General features: G+C 55.1%; 1 protein-coding gene across 1 annotated transcript in view; it reads right to left on the bottom strand.

Moving 5' to 3' along the window:
* Nucleotides 1-2,624: 2,624 nt before the first annotated feature.
* SHANK2 (SH3 and multiple ankyrin repeat domains 2) overlaps nucleotides 2,625-15,566 on the bottom strand; it is a 477,134-nt gene continuing 464,192 nt past the window's right edge. Inside the window, 2 exon segments of the mRNA XM_032414570.1 lie at nucleotides 2,625-5,785; nucleotides 15,330-15,565. Of these exon segments, the coding sequence (XP_032270461.1) occupies nucleotides 5,215-5,785; nucleotides 15,330-15,565 (807 nt within the window). The 3' untranslated portion in view covers nucleotides 2,625-5,214.

Below are 15,566 nucleotides of genomic sequence, written 5' to 3' on the forward strand. Positions count from 1 at the left end.
TGTGATGAGAGGCCTCAGTCACTATCGACAAATATTTTGTTAACTTTTAACAAAAGCTGAAAACAACACTGCTTACTTCGAGAAGCCGCCAACAAAGTGCCGCCAGGGAGGCAGGCGTTGGCCAGGACTCCCGTCAGGACGCCTTTCTCTTCCGTGGGGACTCTCACGCACACCGTGTGTGTTAAGTGAAAGTGATAGAGCAGAGAGCACTTTTGATGGAAAATTAACTGATAACACACTCTTATTTCAATTTTCTTTTTATTTTTTAATTTAAATGACTGTGTATATTCCACAGTCTTAGGATGAAGGCTCCAGAATCATGTCTACGTCTTCTCAACATTTCAGTTCTCGAATTGGTTTTTACTTTACGTTGTGCATTGATATGGGCTTCTCAGTTCAGAAAACAAGGCACTAGAACTATTTTATCAGCTACATTAATACAGTGAAGATATATGTATCCTTTCATTAAATATACAGCATTTGAATACAATATGGTTTTATGCAGATCAGGTTCAAAACACCCAAGGCACACACTTTATTTTTTTCCTTTTTTTTTTCATTTCTGTATTTATTTGAAGGCTCATATTAAAGTTTCAGAATTGCTATAAACAGAGAGTTCCAGAGTAGAAGCAATGGACAGTGATTGTTGTAATTTTAAACACAGAACGGTAAAGACTGAAATGCAGAGACGTTACAGGAACAGTAAAGAAAGAAAATCACGGATACAGCGCGGATTGGAAACTGAAGTGGTCAGGCCTGCTGGCGTCGGAGGGACCGATTTGGAAATGACCGAGTCCCCACGGAGCGCGGCTGCCCCCAGTGTAGCCGCGCTGTGCTCCCCCAGCACCGTGGGATTTCCACCTGCTTGGTGTGTACATGGAGAGCTACGAGTACAGACAGACGCTCCAGTGCCCTGGTTGGTAAAATGCCTCAAATAAAGTACAAGTCAAAGAAAAAGTCTTCCATTTTTTTCCTTAAGACAAACTGATACATGTACCCAGAAGAGGTCTAGGAGAAACCATTGGAGGTGATGGGGGTGGTTAAGGGCTGGGAGAAACCACCGGACAGTGAGGCGGGAGGCTTTAGGGAGGGTGAACTACGCAAGATAGGAGGATTCGAATTTTTCATGAACATAGAAACACAGTGGCTGCTGTTCGAATGGAGAATGTGCCAACATAGAGGAAACTGTCCAGGAACTAAAGACATCAGGTATTCATTGATGAGACCAGAGATGAGGTTCAGTGTTTAAAACATACTTCCTTACAGACAAAGGGATAGCCCATGTCTTCCTGGCTCAGTTCTTCGCCAAAAGACACGAATTCTCTTGCCCCAAGCCTCAGGGCCTGCTTGCTGACCCAAACATGGCTGGCTGCACATGAACCAGAGCAGCCCGGTTCTGCCACCCCAGGGCCTGGCGGGAAGATGAGCAGGTGGGAGCGTGGGGGGCCCCCTCAGCGCCACCCCCACTTCCGTCCCAAACCAAAGGAAGGACAGGCCTCAGCTGGACTCTTACAGTAGAGCTCACAGACGTGCACCCGAAACGCACACGGCTCTGAAGTCGCGCGTGTCTCTGCCCTGTGAAGGGTGGGAGCCCGGGCAGGTGAGCTCCGCGAAGGGAGGGCGCTTACTCTGAAGAAACGCGGTACCTGGTCAACCTCATGGAGGTACGGTGGTGGTCGTGTTCGAAGAGCCTACGTTGGACTGCACGTCGGCAGCTCCTGGTCCACCCAGACGGCTTTCACCGCGTGCAATCAGAGCCTCCAGCCTTAGTGCAATCGCATGTTTATTTCTCTTACAGGGGTTTTGGTTGCCATACAAGAGATTGAAGGATCGGGAGGAAGTGCAAATTACAGGAGCTTGTTTTTTTGTTTTGTTTTGTTTTTTTTCAAAATAAAGTTTTAAAAGGAATAAAAGCACAAAAGTAACAGCAACACAGATAATGCGAACACAAGTTACACAAACCATAGTGTGAAACATATTAGTTTCTAAAAAAACAAAAAAAAATTCGTTAATGGGAAAAAAAAATCAATATTTGTGGCCCACACACACAAAGTCATTGCCAGATCACCTGGGTAATGCTTGCTTGTTCAGTAACTCAGAAAAAAAAAAAATCACCATTTTACTAACTAAAGTACCACAAATAATCCACTTTGTGATATGTAAAGTTCAGCAAATCAACAGTCACATTGAGTCATTTTATATTATATGAATTAACTTAAAATGTGCACAGACACCCTGGAGAAGGTGTCTTGGCAGGTATACATAATTTACATCTTGCGAGATTTTGGTTTTGTATACACAATGTTACAGAGACTAGGCATGTAAATGCAATTTATTTAAATTACAGTAGATAACAAAAGTTGATCTTAAAACCCGGAGTAGTATTAACATGATCTTTATATGAGCAGTTTGACTTGGGTCCCACCATTGAGGAGGTCGTGGAATAGGGCCTGGTCCTAATGTGTCCAAGGGGGGCGGGGAGGGAGAACAGTGGGCGGCGATCTCAGTGAGGAACTATTGCTTTCTGTAGCAACACCATCGAATAGGGCTAGAGATGGGTTCATCTTGGCAACATGGGTTACTCTGTTGGTCAGTGCAGGTTCTGCGGGGTCCTGTGACTTTTCTAGAATAAGACAAGGCAAAAATAAGTGACTGCCCAGCTTTTTTTTTCTGTCTTGCACTCTGCTTGCTTCTGGTTAGTTGCCCGTGGCTTGGCGTCTCTCTAAGAAAGGGAGTGGCAGCCAAAGTCCAGTGAACCTAAAGCCACCAGATGGCAACCTAGCAGCGCCTTCCCTTCCTGTCCTCTCTTGTTCTGGCGTGTCGCCTGGCACTGAGCGTGGAGGTAATGCTGAACAGTAGACAGAGGAGGGAAGAACCAGGGTGAGCGGTGCACTGACTGAATTTTGCTCTATCACCAAATGGAAGACAAATAATGGCCCAACCACCACCTTTTCGTTTTCTGAACACTCGCAGGTGGCCTCAGCAGGCCACCCGTGGCGTCCCCAGCACACCCCACGACCAAGAGACGGAAGGTGCGCGGGACAGAAGCGCCTTCGTGTTCAAATGATTTCACGTTGGATCGGGGCATTCAAATACAGGTTGCCCTGCAGAAGGGTTTGGAACAGAGAAAGGTCCAAAACTCAGTTTCCAATTCAGGGGCATGTGGCTGGAAAAACCGTGAATGTGTGTGTGTGCGCGCGCGCGCGTGTGTGGTGCATGTTTGTTTTTGGAGAAACTGCTGCATTGTGAATTGTAACCACTTTTGAAGAAATAATTGTCCTTCGATGACGAAGTTCTAGCAAAGATAGAAAATATAACACAGCTCTGCTGGTTCAGATGCATCCAAATAAGGTTGATTTAAAAAGGTCATACTTTTATAATTCCACAGAAATAGTGTTATTAAATCACAAAAGTTTTTTTTTTCTTTAACTTTCTAGCACTGAAGTGGCACAAAGGCTGCCTAGTAGACCAGCCACTTTTTTTTCTTAAAATATTGTGCTTATAAACTATCTGTACAACTATTTAAACTTGCAGTAAAGAAAGAAATTTTAAATTGCTAAATTTTATGTGTTCATTCTAGAGCTGTTCCAGACCTAATCAGACACTTGATTGTGAGCGTAAAGAAAAGAAAGGAAAAAAAAATCATGTTTTTATAATTAGAGATGGGCTAGGCTAGTTCTGAAATCATAATAAAAGCCAAAACCTGCTGTTTAAGTTTCTTCCAAGTGTGGGAGAATGTGCTGAAGGCCTGGCTGGATGTCCGGTGGCTCCCCGTGCAGGTGGCAACCTCCCTTGGAAACCGGAGGTATTGTTACAGGGGAGGGGACTCCAGGGAGGAGAACGGGCACGGCTCAGGAAAGCCTCACGAGAGGGGCCCGGCGCAGCCCGGGAAACCTCCCTGGCTTTCCTTCCTTCGTTTGTCTGCCTGCACCCTCAGCCTGTAGCCCACCGTGTGTTCTCAGCCTGGGGTCCGGTCTAGACGCCGTACCCACTGGGTGCTCAAGAAGCCTGTTGTAAGACAAATTGGGGGGCTGCGTGGACAGTCGGAGACAGAGGGGGAGAGCCCCCAAGTACCATCTTCCCTGGCCTCAGAGAGCAGAGAGGCTGTCTCGGCAGAGATGCTCACCCTGGGCCGGGCTCGGACCTGACGTCATGGCGCCCCACCCGGCTCCAGGGAAGATGCGGTCTCCCCCACCGCAGCACGCACCCACCGTTCACCTCGTGTCCCACCCTCGTGTTAAAGTGGACGCTCACCTGCTCTGATTTTGCAGAATGCAACACACTTTCAGTTTAAAAAAAAATTGTGAAAGGCAGAGAATCCCCTTCTCACCGTCCTGGAGACACTCCTGGCAGATGACTGACCGCTCTTCCCCTGGAGGGGACTTGGGACCCAGGCAGCCGCACACTGGCTGCTTCCCATGGCCAGGTCTCCCCTCCTCCTTGGAATCGTGACTTTGTGCTTTGACTAACTCCGTGTGACATCTGTTTGGCCACCTTGGAATTATGCTAATAGATTTGCAGAAATAAAGAAAGCTAAGCAAAGCCGGGCACGATCCCATTCAGACTCCCCACCATGACCAAAAACTTCATGGCCAAAGAACCACGGATGCACATTGCAGGAGGAGATGGGGTAAAGAATCCAGAGGAAAAAAAGATTCTCTACCTTTCGGGCCTAAGAAGGGGCACCGGACAGACAGGTCTGGGGTGTCTTACCGCAAGCAAAGTAGAGGAAAGAAAGGAGCAAGTGAGCTTTGAGTGCCCTCCCGGAGGCCACAGACTGAGGCGGGCCTGGGGTGGTGAGAGCTGCCCGGAAAGCAGAGGAGGGAGGTCTCAGGAGGTATCTAGAGGACACTGGTGTCTGCCTGCAAGAGCAAGGGTCCCGTGCTAAATCGACGGGGGCGTCCCTGGGACCGGGCAAAGTGAGGTCATCTGCATGCTGGGAGGCAAGCTGTGCCTCTTTCCGTGGTGGCAGAACTCCCTCCCCGTGTCCCCTGCTGCACGGAAAGAGCCCGTGAAGCCCACGTGGAGAGTGGGGGCGTTTCAAGGCCTTCGCTCAGCCACACCTGGACACACTCGGCATTTCTTTGGGTACCAGGAGACAAACCCATGGAATGGGGTTGGTGCTCACAGACTGTGCTTGGCCGCCCAAATATTTCAGTAGAAGCCCATCTCTACTTATAACAAGAAGTCTGTAAAGGTAAAGAGCAGCCACCCTTATCTGTCCAGCAGCTGTTTCAAAGCCCTTTCTATGTTCATCCGGTGCCCGACCCGAGTCACCCCAAGATCTATTAGATCTTCCTTCTGAAGGTTTGGTAGGTGACTGCCGTCAATCTCATTGTCCATGAAGGTCTCTTTATGCTCACCCAAGTTTAGACTTTCCAGCCAATCCGCCACGTCTGGTTTAGTCCACAGGTGCACAGGCTTAGTCGTAAAAGGCTTATTTGAGATTGGCTGTTGCAGTATCGAGGGGGATGGTGACCTGCTGCGTCCCGCTGGGTTCAAGCCAAACAGGTCCCCGGATGGGGGCTGGCTTGGAAGGCTAAAGACCTCTGAGAGAGTGGGAGAAGGAGTGGCAGCAGCGGCGGAGAGGGGGGCAGGCAGGATCTCTTTACTCAGCTCTGTTGGTGACACCACAGGGCTCGGGGCACGTCTTGTTCCTGAGGTCCTACTCTCAAAGTCTGCAGGCCGGCTCTGCAGAGTGATGGGCTGCGAGGTCCCCGGGCGAACCGTGAAGGTCACCGTCGTGCTCCGTGTACCTGAGACGGTGCTCATGACCTCTGGACTTCTGAAACAGCAACAGAGACAAATATCACAAGCCACGTCACGACGTGGGTCAGCGGGATGCAGACCGCCAAGGTCAGGGGCGTGGCTGGGGGGGAGACACTCTAGGGGCAGCCTCGCTGGCAGTGAGCAGACGACTTGCCATGCCAGGACCGGGGCAGGGCAGAAGGGGGCAGGAGGCAGAGTTCTGAGAAGAAGCCACAGCACACCAAGGCGGCCCACTCACCTGGCCCCTCGAGGGGGCGGCTGCCGGGTGGGGGCGCCTGCACCGTGTGAGCAGGGAGGGCCAGACCGGGGCGGCCAGGGAGGCACATGAGGACGGGACCTGCACAAGGTCCTGCTCCCTGGGTGAGACGTGTCTGGTGATGTCACCAGTACATCACCAGTATGAGCAAAGGACAGCTTTTGCCTCCGTTTCGGCACATAGAAGGAAGAGCACACTTGGGGAGAGACCCTCCCTCTTGACTGCCTGCCAGGCCTTGGGCTTTTCGGCTTGAAAGGACAAGTGCAGGGAAGGGTCCCTTGCAGGCTGGTCCTGTTGCAGTGAGTGGGAAGCCCCACACCGACTTGGGGGCACTCAGGGTTTGAAGAAACCATCCACGGACCCTGAGAACAAGGAGTAATTTGCCAGAGTGCAGTCCGTACTGACCCGGAGGGCTAAACCCAGAACTGCTGCGACTTTGGGTCCAGTGTCGGCGGGGCCATTTGATTGCGGAATGGAGTGGGTGCGCTAATGTCTTCTCTCCCCACATGAAGGCAGTGTGGGAAGCTCAGTGTCGGTAGGTAACGATCCTCACCAAAAAGCAGAAATCTGAAAGGAACCCCCTTCTCCCAAGTGGCCAGGGGAGTCCTTGGGAGTCCCCCATGTCCTTCCTGCTCTGGCCAGGCAGGTGAAGCCCGAGGGGTTGGAGTGGGGTACACTCGCGCCTCTGAGGCTCGGCGTTTATTGGCCTCAAGGAGACGCTGGATGACCTGAGGGGAGAAGACTGCATCTCAGTGCCAGGGAAGTGTCTGGTCTTTGTGCTCACCTGCGCAGGGCCCCCTCCCTGGGTCTGGCCAAGGCCCGCGGGAGGCTTTCCAGCCACATACAGAGAACAGCCACGCCTCTGGGCTCTGGTTCATGCTCTTCTCTGCTGTCCCCAAACGGAAGGCGTATCCATGCTACCAGCCCAACAAAGCCACAGCCAACAGGGGAAGTGGCAAGAGTAGGTGTGTATTTCTTGTCTTTTGGGCTCATTCATGTGAATGTGGACCGACCACCCATCCCCTTCCGGAAGGATCCCTCCTACTATGGGTTCCTCCTCAGGATTTGGACTTGAGATGTATGAAGCCTGGCTCCACCTAACACCAGCATAGGCACATTTTAGCCTGTGAGTCTCCATGTCTTCATACGTATGGGCTCCTCTCCCTCCCAAGTGGGGAGTCAGGGTAGGGTGTGTTCGGGAGTGTGTGAGGAGCCGCACAGGTGTTGCCATGGCGGGTGATGAAAACGGACAAGGACAGGGATGGGGGGTGTACACGAAGGGGTGAGCTGGGCACGAGGCCCAGTCAGCCCGTCCTCTCCCTAGCTTTTCTTTGCTGCGGTGTGTTTTCTCTGCCACTGGTATGTGGGTACAAGCACCCCCATGTCAGCTACCTGGGTGTCTCCAAGCTTGTGACACTTAGGCACCGGATGGCAGTCTCGGCTGCTTCAAGGATGGGATGTGGAAGCAGCAGATGTAGAGGAGCCTGGGCGGACTCGCACTTCGATCCTGACACAAGCACTCCCAGGGGCAGGTGGATGCGACTGGGCCAGGGACAGCCACCCCCAGAGTGTCCCCATGCAGCTTCCTGGAGGGCCGGGTGCCCCAGGTGGGATCTGGTACAAACAGGAGACCTCCGTCAAGAACCTCCGGGGCCGTGGGTGCTGGTTCCTGGTGTACTGGTTATACTGGCCGGTAAAGGCAGCCCATCCACCACCGCCAGGCTCAGTTACTCCAAATCCAGAAGTAGGAGCCCCGATGGTGCGAGCTGTAGGGACGGGGAGCCAGCACCTCTGGGACCTAGATCAGGTTCTTGAGAGAGGGGTGGAGCAGCAAGGGTTTAAGGAGAAAGCTGCACGTTCTGCTGCTCGAGTAGGATCGGAAGACCCACTCCACTTCTGGCTTGGGCCGAAGCGCGCGCTGGCAGGGAGTGCTGTGGAGTGTCCTTCAAGGTGGCCTGTGCCCTCCCTGTGCCTGCTCCACGGCGCTGGGGCACCTCTGTTTTGGGAAGACTCATTGGTTCTGCTTTGATACAACAGTTAAGCTAAGGTGGTCGAGTAGGCGCAAAGCCGCTCCATCCAGAGGTGATTGGAGTTGTTCATTAGGGCCTAGAACCTTTGGGGAAGAGATGAGGTTTTTGTAAAGTGGGTAAATCTACAAGAGCACCTCTGCTCAGGTGTTGCTTTGTCGTAACAGTCCCGATGTGCTTTTTCTAGAGGTGACACGGCATGGTGACAGTGTCCATGTCCCTGACTCTGGTTGGACCCACCAGGGCAGCACAGTCGGGGAGGGGTCCCCCAAACCCGGGCCACACTGAACAGCGGGCACCTCCAAGCCAGAGGGTGGCTGTCCGACCGTTTCTAGGTAGCTGGGATGGGGTTTTTTTTTTTTTTTAAAGGAAAGCCTTGCAGGCAGCTTGTGTTTGTTGTTGGGAAAAAAGGAGCAGCCCCCCCAAACACCCTGGTGGGGGGGGGGGGGGGGGGGGAACAGCACACACCAGAAATCAAGGCAGTTTTGCGAGTGGCACTTACTTCTGTTCAGCATGACCCTCTTCTGTGAACACCCATCACGAAAGCACATGAAAATGACAGAATGGAATGGCTTGAGACAACACTGCAAAATTAATTAAAATTAAAAAAGAAGGTTTTTTTCGATGGATGAAATGAAAGTGGGGGTACAGATGTCGGCTGAGAATCTCCTGAGGCTCGTTCCTCTTTGGCCGAGGAGGCAGGCAGAGTGGGCAGTCCGCCTCGCTGGCCAGGACAGAAGATGAATACGGGCCTCACTTTCATGTTTAGAATGGGAAACTCACGACCCTGCCTTCTCTGGCTTGGGATAACGTGAACATAAAGAAGAAAATTATCCAGGGAAAACCTGGTGAGAAAGCGAGGACCACAGCATCGGAATGACATGAGCCTCTGCCTGAAGTCCTCAGAGGACCAGCTCGTTGCTAAGACCCTGACGAGGGCTCCCAAGCCGTGTGTCCTTTGTCTTTTGCAGCTTGGCAAGCCTAAATCGACATTCCTGGTGGGGGAAGGCGCCCCGTGGGTACCTGTGCTTTGCTTCAAGTCTCCACCGTGAGCCGAGAGCCTGGCAACTGATAATGGGGGGATGCCGGATCTGACCACGAGCTTGGGGCCGGCGGAAAGTCGCCATGGAAAAGAGTAACCAGAGAGCCTGAGAAGCAGAGCAAAGGCCCTCCCCGGGCTGGCCCATCCTGCCCTCTTTCTCAGTAGCTTGATTACTCTCGGTTCATCACGCTGACATTATTCACTGGATCCTCCTGGCTGCAGAGATCGGTACGTTGCTAAGCAACCACTGGGTTCCCGGGTGGAACACGCAGGAATCTGTCGCCCTGATTTAGAACACAGACACGTGCACACGCACACACCCTCTCTTGGATCAGCGCTCTCTAGGCTGCCTTTTTAAATCAAATCCATATGGAAACCGAATTAAAACAAGAATTGAGAGCTGACACTCTCAGAGACGTGTCGTTATTTCATTAGCCAGAACCAGTTAACTGGGGTGGGGGAAGGCAGATTCAAGTGGCTTTTTCAGTGTGTTTACAGATTCCATCTGGCTTTTGAACAGCCACTGAATGTGGGCCAGAGGCCGCTTGGTGATGCCGGCGAGGTGTATCTGTTGTCCCGCACGCGAGCTGGGGCAGCGGCTCTGAACCTGTTTGGCACCAGACTGTCCCAGTGTGACCGGTCCCACCTCTGCGTTTTAGTTACCAGGGCCTTCTCGTGAGGAACCCGTCTCGTGTGGACATGGCCCTTATTGCCAAAGCGCTCTTATGAAGTGGCCCTGGGACAGGGGAGGTGGGGAGGGCAACCGAGTCATTCCCACACCTGCCTAAGGCCCGAGCACTCCGTGTGTCTCCCTGGCTCCAAGCCTGGGGCATGTTGGTGCCTCTGACACCTCGTCCTCACGGCTGCCACGAGCCCTGAGCACCACCAGGGGCCGCGGCCCACAGTCGGTGTGCGGGTCATTGTTGCCTGAATGGTGGGTGGATACTGTTTAGCTTGTGGCCCGACTGGGAGTGTGGGTGGGCGCCTTGGGTCCGTCAGGAGCCGGGGTCCTCCTGCCAGAACGTTCGCATCCAAGCAGGTCAAAAAGGCACCCCGTTTTCAGGGAGCAGCATTCACCCCCTGACGTGCTCCTGCTGACCGATCCTAACATCCGGACGGGAAAGTGAGAACCTAAGAACCACACCTGTGATCATGGGGAAAGGCTGTAACCGGACTGGAATAACCTTCCTCGAATACGGTCTACAAGAAAACACACCAAGAGCAAATTTCACGATCCCCTGTGCATAGTGCTCACCCAATTATCTACCCTTCCATTCACTGACATCTCCTTCCTGTTTCAGTTGGTGGCTGTGAAACGGTAAAACCCCTGTGACCCGTGACGGTGTCGAGGTTAAGGGAATGCCGTTCGGCAGCTTCTGTTGAGTTGGCTTTGAAGTCCATGCTCTGGGACCAGCTGGGCGGAGATAATTTTTTAACAACCCAGACTGATTTATTTTAAAGCCAGGAGGCTCTCAGGATAATACTGCAGAGCCAGGGAGGCGCTGGAGGCACCGGCCGGCGAGGGCGGATGCAGGGGGCCAGCCGTGCGGGGCCTCGGGAGGATGGCTCTCCTCCTCCGAGCCCATTTGTGCCCCCGGGAGGTGGAGGCCAGGCCAAGAAGAGCTGGGTGACCTAGAGGGGCCTTAGGATCCAGCTGATGCCATGCCCTCTGGACGGAAGCTGTAGGGGGACCCCCACAAGCGTACGTCCACTGCTTGCTCCCCCCGGCACACACAGGGTGAAAACAAGACTGACTCCGCGGCCGTGGACTTGCTGGATACCGCAGCGCATCTGTCTTGCTCCGGAAGGGATGTCTGCATTGTCTGGGCTGCCAAAGAGCGGAAGTCAGGCAAACAGAGCTGCCGTTCTGGGTACCTGAGGCCGTTGGCCTTCGAATCTGCCCCTTGGTCTGCAGAGCGCAGGCCCCCTGGCCTCGTACACGGACCCCGCCGCAGCTGGCGGAGGGCACCTGTTCCACCATGAGAGCTGCTGCACTGGACGGCTGCCGGTAACCGTGACACGGAGGTCCGGTCACGCGAAGCCTGGGACGGCCGCCCTCTTGCAGGCGCACATAGTCCCGCTTTCCCTCCCCACCCCGAGGCCCACCAGCCCTCCCTTGGCACGGAAAGCATTTTCTGGCCTCTGGGCTTCGTGCACGTTGTGCCTGTGCCCGGGATGCTCCACTCCTGATTTTCTGCACGTCTGGCTTCTTCTTTTATCTCTGGTCATTCAGAGGTCACTTCCTTAAGGACTGTCACCTCCTTCCTGCCCATGTTGACTTGGACTTGTGAAAGTGTCCCTGTTCCTTTGTAGCACTTGGTGCGCTTTGGGTTTGTTCATTACTACTTGTCCATTTTCCCCTTGAGAGTACAGCTCCCCAACGGAGGAGACACCTGGAATGTGTTCCAGTTTGGGGATGAGTCCCGGGGCTCAGCACAGCTCCCGGCACAGGAGAGGTCATCGACAGCTCTGCGTCTGCTGCCCAGCTTCCAAGGGCCCAGGCCTCTGCAGGTGTGTATCCCTCCTGCTACTCTCCACCCTCAGGCCTGGCCCTGGGCTCCTACAAAACAGCAGCTCAGGGACTCCCGGCCAGTGGACTCAGGAGGCCCTGGGCCGGGCTGGGCTTCCAGGCTCAAGGATGGAGTGTGTCCCATCAGCTTCCCATCTGTGCCCTGGAGCTTGTGGGGGGCACACTGGGCCATGTGACTTCAAGCAAAACACCAAGTGCTTCACAATGGGGAGAAAACCACTCCTGCAGAGCCCTCCAACGCCACAAAATCCTCAGGGGTCGTCTGTCACCAAAGGGCTTTGGAGAGGAAAAAGCCTACGCATGGGAAGGACATCCTTGCAGCCGTGGACAGCGCCTTCACCGCGCTGTCCTAAGGGCAGTGCGGCTGGCCGTCTGCCTGACCCTGAGCTTCCCGGGAAGGGCTGGGGCTCCGCAGACTCCTCGCAGACGCCCTCAAACCACAGCTTGCTTTGCTGTGACCCAGGCTGACACTCTCTTCAAAGATGAGGTCGCTTCTTGGAAAAACCAGGCTTTCCCCAGAGCTGCCTCGCGGCTCCTTCCTTAGTGGGGTGTGTTCAGACAGGGCCGAGGAGGCGCCTCCAACGTTGGTACTCAGGAAAGCTACTTGATCATGTTCTCGCCCCTGTATTTGTAATCAAGACATCTCCAGATCCCGAGTCTTCTCTGGTTTTGGGGAACAGACCGGAGCTGCGGGGCTCAGGTCAAATTTCATGTCCTCAGGTGAGCGAGGGTCTCTTCCCACCCTGGGCTCTAGCGAGAAGTGAAGAGTCTCACCTCAGTTGCTAAGAAGCACCCAAGGGGGCAGGTAACCCCAAAGGGGTGAGCTCCAAAACTTGAGCTCTCTTGGGCGACTGAAACAGTTTCTGTGGAGAGAGGATTTATGCATGTGTCACTTTTCATTCTCCCTAGAGAAACGCCTTTGCTTCTCCCCAGGAGGATGCCCTGCGTTCAGGTCCACGCCTCACGCTGCCCAGGGCCACTCCCAGCCCGAGCTCCGGGATGCATTTAAAAGTAGCGGGGAGCCACCCTGGCAGGTGATCTCCAAATGGGCAAATACCCGGGCTTGTCAACCGAGGCAAGACCCAGCAAAGGAGAGGCTTGCCCCCGGGGAAGATGCGCGTGCGAGGGGGCAGCTCAGCCCCACCTCGGGTTGCTGCTCAGCAGCTGTCACCCACCTCACCCTTGTCAGCAGCCTCACGGCCACAGCTGACATCCGCTTCGGGCTTTGCCCGGTGAGGCTGTGAAATCAGCAAAGCCACAGTAGCTGGTGGAGTGCCCAGTGTGGCGCCTGAAGGCAATGACTTTTCTCTTTGCCCTGGGGCTCAGGGCCATCGGATGCCCAGGCCAACTCAGTGCCACCCTTGGCCGAGAGCCGAGAATAGGACGCCACCTCTGGGTGCTCAGCAGTGCCAGAGGCTGCCTGGTGACTGACCTGGCCTACCGTCAGCCACCGGGTCACCAAAGAGAAGGGCTCCGGCATGCAGCTGGGCTCAGGTGAGCCGCAAAGGCCTGGGGACGGCCCGCCCTCGGCGATCTCAGCCCTGCAGACAGCTTGGGCAGCCGCCCCTTCCTCCCGGGCTGATCCCTGGCTCCTGCAACAGCTCGGGAGTGGAACCCTGAGATGCTCCCTGGGTCGGAAGTCGGGTCTTGGCCTTCCGGTGGGGTACTCCTGGCCGCATGTCCACCTCTCTGACCTTCAGTCTGGTCATCGGCACACGGGAAATAATGGCAGGCCCTGCGTCAGCAGTGCCCGTGGGGCGTGGTGCCCAGTGTTTGGGGAGGCCTCGAGAGATGTCGGCTGATGTTCTCATTGTAAGTGAACTGGGTTATAAATAACAGAACAGACCGGAGGTGGCTGTTCTTGGCATCTGAGCATCGCTTGGAGGTGGTCCTGCAGCTGCTCTCGAGAAATCCAACAGGATTCTGCCAGGTGACGTCCGCTCTGAGGCCCCTCCCACCGAGGGAAACGCAGGCGGGGAAGCCCTCGGGACACATGCAGCTCGACACCCACTCTCCCCTGTGCCCCCAGGAGCTCACCCAGTTGGGAAAGGAGTGGAGGTGGCGAGCAATCCAGAGGCCCCTGGATTGGGGTGGGAGGGCTCGGGGCAGCAGGGCTTAGGCCTGAGCAGCTCTTGAGTCATCCCTTCAGACTCTGCCGAGCTCAGACACTGGCAGCGAGGGGAAGCGCCAGGCCAGGCCCTCAGCCTGAGTCCTGGCTCGGTCTCCCGCTGCGCACGGTGCCCAGCCACTCAGCGCTCCGCTTCCCACATCTGGAGAAGGGGTACAATGAGTACCCGTTCCCCTGCACTCACGGGCCAGTGTTCTGTAAAATGTGAAGCACTGGAGAGAAAGCATCTCCCTTCTTGTGCTTTCACGTGATGTAGCAACAAAGAACTGTATTCTCACATACAGGGAAAGGGCAAAACTGGCTAGTTTTAAGATTTTCCTTTCAGACTTTCGAGTATATAATAATATTTGTAGGTATGTAGGTGCAGACGTCCCCCAGAAATGGGGCCTTTTTGCAGACTTGGTTTTCAACTGGAGGTATTTTCTGAATGTCACAGTTAGTGGATGGAGTGTCGTCCTGCTTCTCTCTACCCCGCTGGCCAGTCATTATTTCTCTGAGTGTACTGGGAGCCATCTGAGTAATTTATTTACATCCACACTGAGGGTAACTGGGAACACTGGCTCTGGGCCCGCCTCTGCAGGTCCAGCCACAGGGGGGTGTCGCTGGTTAACGGGCTGAGACGTTTGAGGCAAACGCCTGTCCGGAGGGAGCACGAAGACAGACTCGTTAGTGAAAGCGACGAGATCTGGGAGCAGACAGCAGTGCGGGAGGCCAAGGAACAGCCGCGCGGGACAGTGAACGGAGCTGCGTCACAGGGAAGAGCGCCCAGCACAGTGAGGGTCCGGGGGAGCAAACCGCTCTGGTGACAGTCACCCCAAAGCTCTAGGTGGAGCGCGAGGGGCCTGCCTCGCCAGAGCCTTGTGGCTCCGGTTAGAAGTGAGCCCTCATACTCTACCTCCAGCTGCAACGGCAGCACTTGACGCTGCTGAAACCGTGAATGGTCACCCCCGGGAGACGTGGATGCCCTCTTCCGTGATGCCTGCCTGCTGGGCTGGGCTGGGCTGGCGGGGGTGGCGGGGGCGGCGGGGGGGCCGTTACCCTCTGAGCTCACTAGTGAAGCCACAACCTGGCACCTTCCCCAGCTCTCCAACCCGTCAGTGACCGGAGGAAGCGAGAAGGATCCATGCACACTTAATCACACGCGCACGCACGCCACCGACCCACTCGCTCTCCTCTGGCATGGCTACTCCCTGCAACCAGCTGGGCAGAGCTCAGTTTTGGCTTCTGCGAGGCTCCAGGATGACCTTAGAGGGGGTCCTGGCAAAGGTTTGGAGGACATGGAACGACCGGGACCAGAGCACGTCTGTGGAAACCGCAGTGGGGCTGGCCTCGTACGGCTGCGTTTCACTACAGGTCTTCACCTGGGGAGTGCCGCCTCCTGCCAGGATGGCTGCAGCGTGTGCGCTCTGCCGGAGTCCAGGAGGGTGGGCTGGGCGCTGTGCGACAGGTGCGTTATGGAGGCCCCCTTCACGTCCGCTCTGGCTGCTTCCCGAGGGCCTTTCCTGGTCGGCCCCGACCGGACGAGGCAGGAAAGCCAGCACGGGGCAGTCTGCGTCAAAGCCACCTGCGGGACTTACCTTGGAGCGAGGCCGGCAGGCTTGGTTCCTGTGGGCGAATCCAATCCTTCCCCCGGCTTTGCCGATTTCTCTCGGTTCATTTGCTGCAGGATTGAGTTCAACTCACTGATCACGTTTGCCTTCGGGCCTGAGCGAATTGGGCTTCTGACCTCAGAGACGTCCCCCCACAACTTGGAGGTCCTTGGCGGTGTCACCTTCGCGGCCCCAGGCTGGGCGCTGCCCGGCGGCGGCGGGGGG

The sequence above is a fragment of the Phoca vitulina genome, unplaced genomic scaffold, assembly GCF_004348235.1.
Source record: "Phoca vitulina isolate PV1807 unplaced genomic scaffold, GSC_HSeal_1.0 scaffold16, whole genome shotgun sequence".
NCBI lineage: Eukaryota > Metazoa > Chordata > Mammalia > Carnivora > Phocidae > Phoca > Phoca vitulina.